The sequence below is a fragment of the Nipponia nippon genome, unplaced genomic scaffold (genome assembly GCF_047370975.1).
Source record: "Nipponia nippon isolate SJK-2023a ecotype South Korea unplaced genomic scaffold, ASM4737097v1 scaffold_5, whole genome shotgun sequence".
Lineage (NCBI taxonomy): Eukaryota > Metazoa > Chordata > Aves > Pelecaniformes > Threskiornithidae > Nipponia > Nipponia nippon.
Genome location: NW_028262369.1, coordinates 4,794,704 through 4,809,976, shown reverse-complemented (window position 1 = coordinate 4,809,976; position 15,273 = coordinate 4,794,704). Strand labels below are relative to the sequence as shown.

The 15,273-nt window shown below is 37.8% G+C and overlaps 1 protein-coding gene across 2 annotated transcripts in view; it reads right to left on the bottom strand.

Annotated features, from left to right (window-relative positions):
- USP7 (ubiquitin specific peptidase 7) overlaps positions 1-15,273 on the bottom strand; it is a 75,139-nt gene that overhangs the window by 24,550 nt on the left and 35,316 nt on the right. For both annotated transcript variants that reach the window (XM_087731341.1, XM_087731342.1), the window contains exons 3-7: positions 11,989-12,187; positions 10,419-10,557; positions 9,599-9,687; positions 8,780-8,888; positions 2,476-2,606 (exon numbers count right to left, since the gene is read on the bottom strand). In XM_087731341.1, the coding sequence (XP_087587467.1) occupies positions 2,476-2,606; positions 8,780-8,888; positions 9,599-9,687; positions 10,419-10,557; positions 11,989-12,187 (667 nt within the window). The remainder of the gene's footprint in view (positions 1-2,475; positions 2,607-8,779; positions 8,889-9,598; positions 9,688-10,418; positions 10,558-11,988; positions 12,188-15,273) is intronic.

The following is a 15,273-nucleotide window of genomic DNA, read 5'->3' as shown; positions in this document are numbered from 1 at the left end:
AATTCAATGCTGTCAGAACAGTTTCCGCAGCATGCTTCTAGCTGCCTCTCTTCTGAGGGCCCTTCAGGTGCAGTCAAGTAGCGTTCAGGGATTATTTCGGCACGTGAAAAGAAGTAAGTGGATTTATAGGAAATACTGGCTCCTTTGTGCTCATCTAAACAGTCAACCCTGGGTGCACAGTAACTCCAAGGATGCAAGGAGGCATCCAGCTTCCTGAACTGTCCATGTGCAAACACGCTCATGGGAAAGGAGGGGTGGGAGCAACAGTCTCTAAATGCCTCGTAGCCAAGGCGGCACGCTGCAACAAGGGTATTCAGTGCTACTGCCTTAAATAAAAAGGAAGCATAAAGTGGGTTTAGTTTCAGCATGAAATACTTTCTCCTATGAACTCTTTAACTTAAAACTCCAGAATGCTTTCTAAATTTTAAGTCTCTGGCAACTCTTTTTGCAACAGCCATCACTCCCAACCATATGAAATACGCTATGTTTACTGTAGGCTTTAGCTGCAGCGTGAGGTCCAACCCCAGCCCTGGAAGCCACAAGCACAGGGGCGATCAGGAGCAATACTAACTTCATCTTCCCCTTCCACTCTCTTCTCAGCGACTCACCGCCACTGTCACGCGGCAGCACGCTACTCCCAAAAGCAGGCCAGCACACCTGTGTGGGGGTCCACACTTAAACAAGCTGAATTAAGTGACCTGTTGGATAATTAAGAATGGAAAATAACCTCCTGACTCCCTAGGCTTTAAACACTAGCCAGCTTAAAGGACAAAAAAATCAAAGCAAAAGGTTACATACCAATATTAGGATAAAAAAAGGGCTCCTTCAGACAATGGCATCACTTTCTACCAAAAGAAGCCAAACTTCGAAACTCACAATACCCAGTAAAGAGTTCCGCTCTACACAGCATATAGGTAGGTCTCACAAGGTCAGAAACCCCTCTCTGATTTAATGGGGGCAGGGGGGAAAGACCAAATCTTCAAACATACTCAAAAATTCCTTCTCAAGAATGAAGGCAGGCATGAACACATTTTTAAAACCTTGCTCTCAGATACAAAATCAAGCATCTGCAACACCCTCGGGAAAGATCTCTTCATGCTACTGAAGACGACACAGTTGGGATCTTAACTCAAGATGAAATATTTACGATATCAGCAAGTCTTTCCAGTGTAACAGGACAGCAGTAGTGCTGATAATACACAGTGTGCTAGTAAGGAAGACGATACAACCAGATAAACATACAACACTGAGGTTACCAATCTCATTTTAAGATTCCCCCAAAAAGTGAAGAGGAAAGGTTACAAAGACGCAAGGTTACAAAGAGTCTTATCAAGACTGAGCACTACTACAAGCTTCAGCAGGAGATGCGGGACCAGAGACCTCACAAATGTGATGGGACACTATGAGAGCTATGTGAAAAAGATGATATAAGCGTCCTAACCTGTTTTCAAATAAAAAATGCTTGTCAATATTGCTGCAAAAGACTAGTCTACAAATACAGTGCGACAAAATAACGCGAAATACAATCCTTTAGAACAATTTTTTGATAAAAATCCTACTCCATGCTTACACAACATGCAATGAGAAGGCTTGTAACAGTTATGTTACTCAATCTTCTGTCCTAACTTGTGCTCAACTGAAACATCAAGCTAGTTAAAAAAATATAAAAATTTAACATCCTCAATGCATCTATATTGTATAATTCTATGTCTAGATACTCCCGATTTAAAATTACACTCTGTAACACCATCTCACAAGAAGTACCACCAAACTGGAAAAAATACCAGGCAGTGAACTGCATACTGGGCAAAAATTAAAATAAAAAGCAAGCCTTTTTGTAGACGTTTTATGGAGAAAAAAAGGGTGCTAGAATGAGGAAAATGCAAAGAATTACTTTGTGCGTGTGCTCTGACACCTTTACTTCATGTAACAGATACTCCTCTTAAGCTTTAAATCACGAAACAGAATACAGCATTAAATACTTCTGAAATGTGCACAGGCAAAAATACGTGCATCTTTGATATGTCATAAGAAAATGTAACAACAGTCATCAATGCAGAACTAACAATATGGAAATGCAAATTACTGCTATTTCTCTAAATTTAAAACAGATTTAAACTTTTAAAAAGACATTAACATTGCATCAACTGCAACGTTTCAACATATTTTGTCCTGAATTTTACTTAAGTAACATCACACAATTTTCAGGTAACAGGTAAATTATAACCCTGCTACTAACAGTTGTGTTTGAGCACTGCTCCCCTCCCCAAAAACCTGACTTTTGGATCAGCTCTCTTTGGTTCTGACAATAAATAAAAACATATCCAAGTAAACTAAGAAAAGTTTAACATAATGCTGTATTAACACTTCTCTACACCTCTCTAAAAATAGCCTGATTTAAATAAAACCTTTTTAAAGAAAAGCTTTACGAAGCCTCTAATAGACCAATAAACAGTACAAATTTCTGAAACTTACCCAAAAGATTTTGTTAACTTTTTAGTTCCAACTGGTTTGTCACTATGTTGCAGCTCATAAAACACTCTTTGCAATGCTAAAGGAACACTTTTGGATGAATCATCTCCTTCTGTGGGCATCATGTACACAGCCTGAAAAAGCATTTAGTTCAATTAGTACCTAAGGAAAAGTTTATTGCTCATATTGTTTAATGCATTCTTTCCTCTTCAGTGACTTCCTTCATATAACTCCATTTAATCATCACTCCAAAAGTCTGGTAAAAAAAAAAAAAAAGTCATACTGTAGTGCAAAAGCATTAATCGTCTGGAATCGCTCTTCTTAGAGCACAGTGGTTAGAAAGATGTGAGCAACAGATTCCATGCATGGTTATTCTATCTAAATAGTTCCCTTATTCCACCCTAGAAAAGTAAATGCCCTAAAGCATTCAACACCTTCAAACAGCTTATCCTGCCTGGTATGGCTACGCAATCATCACAGCTGGACCAGATATACTTATCAATACTATAGGCTTTTGAAAATAACTTCAGTTTTGTGCTGTAGCTTGGCTATCTGTGAATATTGTCACGGGGGGGGGGGGGGGGAACAACCACATGAAACCAGAAAGTGCAACAAGTGAACAAAACCAGAAATGGTCCACGTGGAGGAGAACCATGTCAGAGGAAGCTCTGAGATTCCCCGATGCATTCATCCCTACTTAACGTCCTCGCTGTCCAGCAAATAAACAGCTTAACAATTCCATTCACTGATTATACTGATCTGGGAAGGATTGAGAACAAAGAAATTGCACAAATAGACCAAACAGGGATTAGGAGAGTTCAATAGGCGCTGAAATGAGATTTACTTTTTGAAAAGTCTATACCAATATAACTAGGGGAGAGTAAGAGCAAAGAAAAGGTATTTACAAGGAGATGCTCATTTAGAAAGCATGAACACAAAAAGAAAACATAGACAACTCTGGAAGGAGACTAGGTAGTAACACATGGAAAAAATAAAGACTCCAATATTAAGTAGCTTATGAGAAAATAACCTACTAAGAAACAGAAAAATTGCCAGCTGAATTTTTGCCTGCGAAACAAGAGGGAATGTTACATTTCTGTGAGTGAAGCGCTGAACTGGGTCTCAGCAGTTCTCACTCGGTTTCTGCACCAGCCTAGATTTCAGGGGTGTCCAGCACCAGTAACTCACTGCGTACTTTAGTTCCCTATATACAGAGCAAGGTTAGTACCTCTACTACACAGCTGAATTGTTGGGGAAACGCATTCATCGTTATATGAATGCTCAATGCAGAGGTGATGAGAACCAGATGAGGTGGACATCAGATACAGACAAGGCTGATACAAAAAGAACAGAAGGGAATGTCAAAAAAAGAAAGGAAGAACTTTTTTTTGCCTTTTTGATTTCTTAAGAAGCTGGCAGGCCGGTTTCCTATTCCCACTTTGAATAGCCAGAAAATGGTTTTTCAGAAGTACAGAAACATAAACACTTAGAAGAATAATATAACAAGAAACTATCGGCAGAATAGCTACAGCAGTAAGATGACATAAAAGAAACTGTTTTACTGAAATATTGAAGAGTTTGATAAAGAAAGCAAATCACATATTCAGACAGAAACACACTGGTTAATTACACAACTGTAAAGCAATGACAGTTCACATGACTTTATCTGTTAAATTTAATTTCCAAAATTTAACAGTAAACAGAGATGACATAAAGCAGAATCATGACTGAACACTAGTAGCCTCCAAGTTTTATGTTTCTACTTAGTTGTGAGCTGCATCATTAATAGTGGTATTTATGCGCATAAAAGGGAAAACATGAATAGAAATTAGCTGACATTTTCATCAGCTTTTTGTTGAAGGACAGCCGGCAGAACCCTTACTACGTTCGCATAATTTTAAGAACAGCCCAGACCCACCCTGAAGGAAACAAAAAAATTCTTCCTTTGCCCTGCTTTGTTTTCAAAATTTGCTTAAAGTGCTTTTCCAAATTTCATAAATTGCAGACAACAGCATCTTTGATTTTATCATTGGCAACAAGTTTTAACTATTGAAACTCAATAATCCTTCATGCCACTATTTTTGCCAATCCATTAGGCTAACTACCTGGCTAACCTGGAAAAATTAAGAGAACGAAAAATAGTATTTTCTCATGCAGTTTCATCAGCAACTTTTGTATTGAGCTAAGCACTGCTTTAAGAGTTTAGATCTTATACTGATTTAGTCTGGGAGATAACTCTGTAGGTTCTGAACTCAGGTCCTGCTCAGAGAGGCGCCAAGTTTGAAGTTGGGTCCAGTTGCTCAGGTCATATCCAGTTGAGTTCTGAGCATCTCCAGGAATGGAGATCCCACAAGCTCTCCACATATCACATTGTAAAGCTGGACCACCCTGATTGTGAAAATTTCTTTCCCAAGATCAGAACATACAATTTCAAAACAATTCTAATAAGCTAATGAAGAAAATTATTTTCAATTGCTTCTCTATTTTTAGTATCCAAATGCAGAGTTACAGTTAACCATGCTGATCTGGGCAACCTCCAATTCAAGTATGAATAGCTAAAATTTTACCTTTGATTTTACAAGCAAAAGTTATTTTTTTGCTTTAAAATATGAATACCAAAATAAGTTAGCATCTTGCAGAGTCAACTTAATCTCTGCCTGCCCCTGCTTTATGAACCCTTTTATGAGCTGGTCTTCACTGGCTACAGGTAGAAACAGAAAATATTTGAATGATCAAGTCTCAAGTCTTCCAAATCTTTATAATCAGCCCCTATTCATTGTTTTTAACATCTTGTAAATGTTTTTTTAAATAACAAAAATATAGTAAGTTACTTGCTATGTTTACACAAATAGAAATGAGATATGAAAAATCAAGTAATGAAAAAAATTCAAATACAATCAGTGCTGACACATTTTCATAAAATATTTTTTTGTTTGTTTGTGGGGTTTTTTGTTTTGGTTTTTTTTTTTTTTACTTACAGATTTTCAAATGCTCAATACCCTTCATAAGAAACCAAGATGATACTATAACAGGCTAGAAGTCAATGTAGTGGGTTTTGTTACAGCCACCTCCGTTGAAAAAGTATAAATGGAAATTCAGAATACCTCGATAATTAATCAAAAACAGATCCTTTTCATTTAGTTCCTATTTGGTTTCCTCATATACCATCTGAACAATTAATTCCTTTCCTATACCTCTCAAGTAATATTAAAATAAACATTTACCATTTATTTATAATGCCTACATTCCAGCTGCCATTGAATAAAACCCAATTTTATTTCCTCTGAAATTCTAAATGTGTTACTACAAACTAAACATTTAACACACATCCCTTCTCCTTCTGTTTGTGTATATAACTATGACTGAAGCCCATTTCTCCAAGGTTAAGTGTTTCTCCAAGCTAAAACAAACCACTTTTCAAATATGATCCTGTACAAACCTTTATTTTTATGCCTTACCCTCCTCAACTCTGAAAGCTTGACCTCACGATCAAGGAGTGAGGCATTTTGATCCATTTGAAAAAAGCGGAATCTCTAATTTAACACTTGAGAAGTTCCCTCAGGAAATGAACACAAAAGAATGACAGGGACATGTATAGGCAATGGCTATAAGCAACAGACACAACAGATATGAGAAAAATTTTAGATATTTACATGGTAAAAGAATGCTACAGATGACCTTAAGCAGTGCGTTCAAGCTTAAGACAACTACTTGAAGAAGGGAAGAAAATATTGTGTATGAAATTCCAAGGCAAGGTAAAACATAGTAGATAAATTGAGGAGAGCCAGATCAGGGAGAAACGTACTGGACCAGTATTTATGATTTTAGCATAGCTATACAAACATTCTGCAGCGTTCTCATGAATTGTAGGGAATTTTTCAAGGGAAGCAGCAAAGAGTTTTAAAACGGACTGGATGTAGCCGCAAGTACTGACTGGCTGGAGGCACTGGTGACAGACACAGGAAGACTCGTGTGACGTGGTCCGAGATCAAACCTGGACCTATTTGGGAAGTTACCACCATCCCTTGCCTGGGCGGACGATACAGAAGCACGCATTTATCACGAACAGACAAAAAAAAGATATGCTCTGAAGAGGAAGTTCCTTTGCTTTATTCCCTACCGCTGAAGCCACCTGGTTGCTAACGAAGGGAGCTCTCATTTCAAATACCCAAGAACCTCCCATCTGGTGGCTGGAAACAGAGCAAAGAAGAAAGGATCTCTCCATCAATCTCACCCACGCTTCACCAGAGTCTGACTTTCCATAGGTACGTGCTTGCCTTTACCGTTGTTCATTGCTTTCCCAGCCCTACTCTTGACAGCAACTTCTCTGTTAACAAAGCTCTAAATAACAGCAATAGAAATCATTATTTCTTCTAAGTAAGGAGGATTAACACAAATAATGGAATTGGTGATAAGCAAACTGAGGATACTAGACATTTTATTTTACTCGTTTTTAAGAGGAACAAGTTTGCTCACAGTGAAAACAAAGATGATGTAGAAATTCATTTTTTCAGATGAGACAACTACCGATTCTTCCTTATCTGTAATAACAGCAAGTGAGTATGAAAACTGTCTAAAACTACCGCGGTAGTCTGCTCTGTTTATAGGGGCTCTGAAAACCTGAAGAATGAGCAGAGAATTGGGCATTTCAGCTGATGTCCAGTAACATTTCCATAAAGGAAGCTGCAGTTACCAGTTAGTAAATCGAGCCTTCTCATATGGTCACTATCCCGATACTAATGCTCCCTAAAAGCTGATATTTCTTTGGGGGCTGGGAAGAAATGTGGAGGAATGCCTGAAAAGATTAGTTCGGCTGAAACAAATCTGTATCACCAAAAGAATTTCTTCACAGAACAAGATTACTTCGTGGTACATATTGATTTACTGACTACAAGACAGTCTTGAAAGGAACTACTCAATTGGATTAGATGTAGCTATTATAAAAACCACATTTTTCTTTCAAGAGCTGCGTGAAGTTGTCCAAAAAAATAAAATGCACAAACATTATGAGTGCTGAGCAAAAAGAACAGGCATTATAATGAATGATAAACTGAATGAGCAAATGATACCTCTTGCAAAAAAGAAACAGGTGCATCACGTGAAACAAGTCAAGTATTTATTTCTCGTACATGGCATTGGTAAGATCTCAGTTACAGCCTACTGGAGTTCGATGTGCTATTTTTTGCAATGCTTCAGAGTAAGCAGCACATTGCAAAAGAGAAAAAAGAAGTCCCAACTGGGACACTTAGAGGCCACAGTGATATAAATAATGAGAAGATGGTGGAAAAATCTAAGACAGTGAAAAGTAGGTACATTTAAAAGGGAAATTTTGGAGAAAAGAAAGCTTAATGGAAATGTAACAACTAGTATACACAAGAGAAAGCAGAAGTCAGAATAGTTCACTTTCACTACGAGATACACAATAAGCACAGGAATGTGCAGAAGGATGAATTAGGATCAATAGGACACTCCAATAAACTAAATGGTGCCAAGTTACATTTTTTCCCAAGTATATCCCCTCTTCCAGATAGCCACCTCCAATACCAAGTCAGCATTTATGTTTTCATCCCATTAAAGCTATTGCACTGTTTTGAAATGATACACCATTGAGCATATTTTCCCCTGGGTTTGGATGAGACATTTATTAAGCTGATACTTAAAGCAGTTCTTCCTTCCAGCAAAGAAATAACATCTACAAATAAAAAACATATGAATGAAGCAAATATAAAGTTGTTTAAACTACTGAAATTATAACGCTTTCTATCACTGCAAAGATGCTAACCATAATAACAGAAAATTCAACTGCATAATATAAATTAAAAGACAGAACAAATGAACTACAAAGGTCATATGTTTATCTTTTTACACTGTTTATTGGCTGAGAAGTCATAATTGACTTCTCTATTTTAACTATTTCAAGAAAGGAAAATTACTTCCGTCTCTCATCTGCAAGATGTGGAGGTTTTGTTTTTGTGGGTTTTTTTTGTTTTGTTTTTTATTTTTTTTTATTCCAACAATTCATAGCAACATTAACACAAGACAGTCTAAGAAACACCCCTTAAGCTCAGATCTCCACCAGGTACTCTGTGTGCTTTCACAAAAACCAAGAGCCTATGGTTCAACAAACTATAAAAGGAAGCTTCCTGCGCTCAGCCTCAAATAAGATGTGCATCACCGTGCAAGTCATAACTTCTCTAAGAGGACAAAGTAGGCAAAAGGAACAGACAGCTCTGTTTTGAAGCATTTATAAATATAACATACTGGATATCTCAATTAGCAATCCCATTTTCTTTCACATATTAATTACCTTTCGTAGTTGATTCGTGAAAAATAAAGTCTGTAACAAACTGTTCATGTAACAAGTTGCTCCTTGGTTCTTCAAGCCAACATATCCTGTGTGCTTCTTTGAATCCCACCTAGAAAAGAGTTAGTAGTTTAAAAAAAGATAGTTTTGCATTAACTCTAATAAAGAGTATTTGTTCTCAGGTAGCACTGCTGGTAGATATCAGCTGCTCTTCATTACTAAGGTTCAAATAACAGGCTACACTTCACTACTGCCTGCCAGTAACAACAGCCTTGGCAATGAAATGCTTTCTGATTTTGTTAAGGTTTCTTTTTAAAATATATTCTATATGGCAGAAAAACTATTTCCTATGAAAACGTACTGGAACCCAGAACTGTACTTTTAAGTCTGCATTTCAGTACAACCAATTTGTTTAAAAGTTGACATGAAGTAGAACGACTCAGATGAGGCAGTTTTAAAACAACTGTAAACCAAGGCAAGTTAGATATCAGAGCCACCTGACTGCGTCTGAAACCCTTATCAGCTGTAACATCAGAAACGTTGAGGCTAGATTTGCAGAGATGTTAAATCACAAATCAATTGATACAGAAGTTAAAGTTCCACAACATTATGCTGACTAATGCAAATGGAAATTTAACCTACACAAAAATCTCTATGTGACAAATGAAAAATATTGCCATGTGAGAATTCATCAATTAATGGTCACAAAGTGAGAATGTCTAATGACAGCTACAAATATTAATTACATAAAATATTTGAACAATCTCAAGTAACAGAAAAATACTGGAATTAAGAATTTTATTTCTAAACAAAGATACTTACGCCACTCCATGCGGAGCATCTGCTTGAACATAGACTTCAAAAGTAACTTTGTCCTCTTCTATAAAGCCTTTTTCAGGATCAGTAACCTCCTGTAAAACAGGAATGATACACAAACATGAAAACTGGATCTTGCAACATGACTGTATCCAGTTACACATCACTTAATTTCCAAGCCTGAGCTATCAGTAATAATAAACTGAAGAACAAAAATTGACAAACAAACAAACAAGCAAGCTGTTTTTCAGCTTAATACACTTTAATTCTTTTTTAATGTCTCAATACAGGAAACTTGTTCCTGGCTTTTAAGATTTTGCAGTATTATTTCAATTTTCTGTGGAAAATAAGAGTCAGTAATCAAAGGCTCTGTTTCTTCTGGACAATATTCCAGCCAGATGAAAAATTAAGGGCCCAACCTTTGAAAATGCTTAAAAAGCAATCTCAAATCAAGATAAGCCGTAGTAGTATTATTAGGGCATTAAATATTTGTACACATATACAAAGAACAGATGGAAATGCAAGAAAAATCTATTTTGCTTCAGAATGACATTGACTATCACGTAGTGAAAACAAAAAGCAAGGATTCAGATATGCAGAAAATAATAATGAGAGAATATTTAAATCACAATGTAAGTAAAAGCAACCTACAATAACTAAGTACAGGAATTTATAAGAAATTGAAAAAGAATCTTCAGCAATGACAGAAAAAAATAACAGCTTGGGAAAAAAAACCCAACTTTTCTATAGGTAGCTCAGTATTCAGGAGTGCAAGTTCAAAACTGTTCTTATCTAGTAGAAGATTAATACATGTCCAATTACTTACACTCCAGGCCATGAAGTTGGAAAAGCCCCAGTCATTTTCCTTATGAAAGAACAAGTGACTAATACGACGACTGAATGATTTTTCATCATCCTTGTAGTTTATTATCTTGAGAACTGCTTGTGCATGACAAGACCATGACCTATAAATACAGAAGAAATACTTGAAACTCATTCAAAACGAAGCTTTTTATAGTTATTAAAATAATTTTCTGTTAGGGATTTTTGGTACATTACTTTCACATATAGGAATTTTTTTTTCTTATTGGATGTTAAGATCTGGTTAATTGTTATTGAGGGCACGAATCCCCGGGGCTTTCTGAAGCCACATTATGAACGTGAAGCTGGAACGGAGATTTTCTTAGGGCCAACAGTGTTGTTAAAGTACTGTGGGGCAATCGCAGGTAACAGTGGTTTAAGAAGCTAACTGCTCTCTAAGGTGAGCTATTTCTAATCTTCTTCAATGCAGATAGGTAGGGCAACTCAAAGTAGTCTTGGTGTCTAACAGAGTGGGAAAGTCAGCCTTTGGCTAAGGCAAGGAGGTGGCGGTTCTACCTTCCCTTCCACAAGATACTCTAATTTTCTCAGCAGCACTTCTTTATGACCATTCCTGTTCAAATTCAGCCCGCTTGTGCAATATGATCAGACTGAATCTCAGTTCAGACAAGGCCTTGTCACTCTCCCATGCAGCGGCATTACTGCTTGCTTAGCTCCACCAGCTGCACCTTGGTTGATACTTTGAAGATCACATTATTCTTTTTCTGTGACTACTTGGGTGTGAGCCACTTCTCCCGTGACTAGCTAATACACTTACAACTTTCTTCTTTACCTTCTGCACCAAGCGCTCACCTTTTAGATTACAAAAATGATGGAAAAGAGCAACTTCTTATTCAGAGTGAACGGAAGTTGTGTGAGATTTGGTGCAAGAACGGAGTTACCCTACTGGAAAGGAAACCTCTGAGGGGTCTGCACTCTCGCTGGATAACCTGCAGGGATGCCCCAGAAATTTGTATTTATCTTTTTAAATTTCCCTATTATTTACAAAAGTGGTCAAAGATAGCCAATTTTCATTTGCACACAGGACTCCAAGAACACGTACATGTTCGTATCGCCCTTGATGAGCAATGAACTCCATTTAAGGAGATGACTACCTCATACACTGCTTTGCCCCAGTTTCCAGCAGTTACCTGCTCCTGTGCTTTACAGGGCAGGATTTATAGCTCAGCAAGGTTAGAGAAGCTCCAGTAGCACTTCAATCTGAAATAAACCCCGAACTTTTCCCATGCCAAGGAAACTCTTAGTCAAAGACTTGTCCCCAACAATCAAACATAAATATATCTAAATTCTACCACAAACTTGTAGCTACACAAGCTACTTTTAGCTCCTCCTAAAGAGAAGACTACTCTTATGCTTTGGGATTTAGAACGGTGAGGGAAAGGGGACTCAAACCCTTGCAGGAATTCCTTCCTCTTGCAGAAAGCTAGATAAAATAATTTTTTAGATGTTTGTATTTCTTGTAATACAGATTAACTAGTATCAAATGAGGACCTGTACAATAACTAAGAGAGTCTTACGTGGAATCAGATTCAGCATTGCATTGAAGGAAGAATCCTACGCTTTTTTGGTGTGGTCTGTCCGGGTAGAGTCGTGGCATAACCATGATCTTCCATGGCAAATTCCGTACAAAGCAGGGAGGACTGAGAACTGACTCGCTCAATCTGTTGAAGCGTTCGACTGTAAACTGAAATGTCGCTTCTGATCGCCAACTTGTATCTGTAAGACACACACACAAAATTATTTGAAAAACCTGATGTTCTTCAAACGGTCATTTTCAAAAATCATGCAACATGAGCATGTTTTATGTAGCAGGATATTGGAAGCAACCAAAAAAAACCCCAAACCCAGAGAGGCACTGAACTCCTTAGCAACTGAAGTTGCAACTTTTTCATTTTGAAAAACACTGCAACACCATTCAGGAAAAAACAGAGCACTGAAAGAAACGCATTTTGTACGCTATTGTCTTAAATAATTCTTTAGTACTAGAATTCGCTACCACTCAAGTTTCTTCTAAAGCAGCAGATACAGCAGGACAGAGACATCAAATGCTTTACAACATAAATCACAGCCCACTCTCTTCTATGTTATGTAGTATCTTCACAGCCCAGTTTAAGTTAGCTGCTTGCATGAACCAAGATGTGCAAAGGATTTTCACAATCTGTTCAACTGCCCTATTGATACCAAGTCACCATTTAGTTGTTTTCTGCTTGCAACAGTATCTTTTCAAAACAGATGAACCCCATGGTTGGTTCTTGGGTTTGTTTTTTTTTTTTTTAAATCTCATACCAGTTTGCTGAAAAATAGCTCAAGAATAGGGTTTTGTATTCTTTGTGACATGTGAAAATTTTAGAGAGTTTTAGTGGTCTAAAACAAAGTTAAATGAGACACTTTTTTTTTTTTTTAATAGCTTATTTTGACACACACAATTAAACTAATTTGCCTTCTTCCCACATCCCCAGTTCTTCATATACCACAATCTGTTCTGCTTCTGTTGTACACAGCTATAACAGGGTGCTGGAGACTGCGACAGCTTCGGGAAGGCACAAGACTGGGCTCTCTTTATTGTGCCATGCCTCAGATTGCATACAGGGAAGGAAAACCTGCAACTTATCCCAACAATTTTACAGGGCAGGAACGAAGTACAGAGTATGCACAAGGCACTCCCCTTCTTTTCCATGGTTCCAACTTAACACGTGTGTAACATGAAGAGATTTGCTACTGGGCGTAAGGAGGTTTGAGCAGCGTACAAGGCAGCAGACAGCACCCATGGGCAGACGGCTACTGTCACACCACCCGTGGGTGATGCAGAACTGAAGCAGACGTGTCACGCGTGCAGTGACACCCAAAACCAAAAGTACTGAGGTACAACGACAGCAAGCCAGAAATCGGATCATGAAATTATGTGACAAGGCGCACATATACAACAAACGTATTACTTCTGTACGTGCAAAGCAGTCGTTCACTCAGAAAGCTTTGCATGGCACCAGAGACAGTGTTGAAGGACTTTTTTTAAAAACCGAGTGAGTCCTGGTGGCTCCCTTACTTAAAAACTTACTCTCTTGATTACAACATGCAACATGTAAAGATCATACATGTCAATAAAGAAAATGAACAAGTTATGTCCGCAACTGGCGGGGAGCTTTGACAGATTTCATGCTTCTCCTTGCAAAACGGTTCTCTTTTCAAGCAGTTGTCCTACTTCTGATATTGATCTTGGCAACACAGTTGATCTTATTTGTATGTATGGCCTGACAGCCCTAAGTATTCCCAATTATCTCTTGAAAGGAATAGTACTACAGCAGAAACCAGCTTCCCCTCTCCTCTAGACCCGCAACGACCTTCGCGTTACCCTGTGCCGTCAGCTTCCTCAGTAACCTCAGTAACGGGAGAGTTCAAAGGATTGTTCTCTCCTCTTTTTCCCTACATGTAAATGTAGCTAACCAGTAGTCTGTCACCTACTCAAAAGCTGTTCCCTACCCATTTTACCTACTCACTGCCTGTTGACAAGTGTAGAGAGCTGATATTCTACGACCAAGAGTCAGACAGGCTGCAGCCGAAGGAGCTGTACGCTCTCAAACTTGATTCAAAGGCAGAATCAAAGTAATCTGTGACACAGTTAACAATTTAGAAATCAGTCTTGCCTCACGTGTATCTCAAACCAGCTCGAGAACACCTCCCTATTCACAATCAAGATCAGTACTTCTGGGCTTAGTCTAAGCTTCTGAAAAATGAGCCGACTGAGTTTGCTTTCTGCCTCCTTTGATGCAGCTTTCAGAGCACTTCAGCACAAGGATGCAGCAGCGCTGCTACGGCGTCAGCTAAAAAAGGCAGCCCACGCAGCATCTGCAGATGCTTCAGAGAAAGTTTGCCTGTATTTCTTGATTTCTTTTCAGGAAAGCCTGTGCGTGAGAGCTCACCAGGGAAGGGTACTCTTCTCAGTAAAATATTTGAGCAATCACTAGTAACTTCTCCGCAAAAAGGCAGCCTCATACCAAAGGTCAACCCTAAAATAGAAGTTTCTTTAAAAATACTAAACACAACCCCCTGAAGTAACAACCTTCCTTTGCTTCCAGAAAGCCCATATTTTTAGCAAGCATGATTGATTAAAACAGGAATTATATTGAAAAGCAAAGTTTAAATAGTAAGTGTGATGAGTATTCTGAGCACTTAAAGAAATAAAACCTTTTTTCCCCATCACAAACGTCCACCAGTTTCCAGTAAAAGACTTCAATTGGCATCAGGATAATTTAGTAGTGACTGGCAAGTTAAGACTATAAATCCCTGAACTACAAACACAACATATGATCCTGAACATGCTGGGTAAAAAGAACAGACCCAGCTGACAATGCTTGGAGAAATTACATGCAACGGATTATAGTTGCTATGTGGAAAAGATTTTTTCACTGATGGGATGTCACATTTAGCACCTTGATACAACAAAGATCCTTCAAATCAGAGATCCAAATACAGAACATGATCCATTTTAAGACTGAAGCACATATGTATGTGTTTAAACCTTTGAGAAAAGCAGATTTCTTTATTCTCTTAGTAAATGTTGCTACCTTTAAAGTACATGGAGGTTATTAAAATATTCTGAACCTGAATTATTAATGGAGAAACTGGCTGAATATTCTAATAATAATAATAATAATAATAATAATAATAATAATAATAATAATAATAATAATAATCCAAATAATAATGATCCAAATACAGCATGCAGTACTAGCATATGGCTAAGACCGATGCTTCTGAAAGCCTCCTAGCCTCTGCAATTCTTCACAGAAATAAGACTTCAGTAG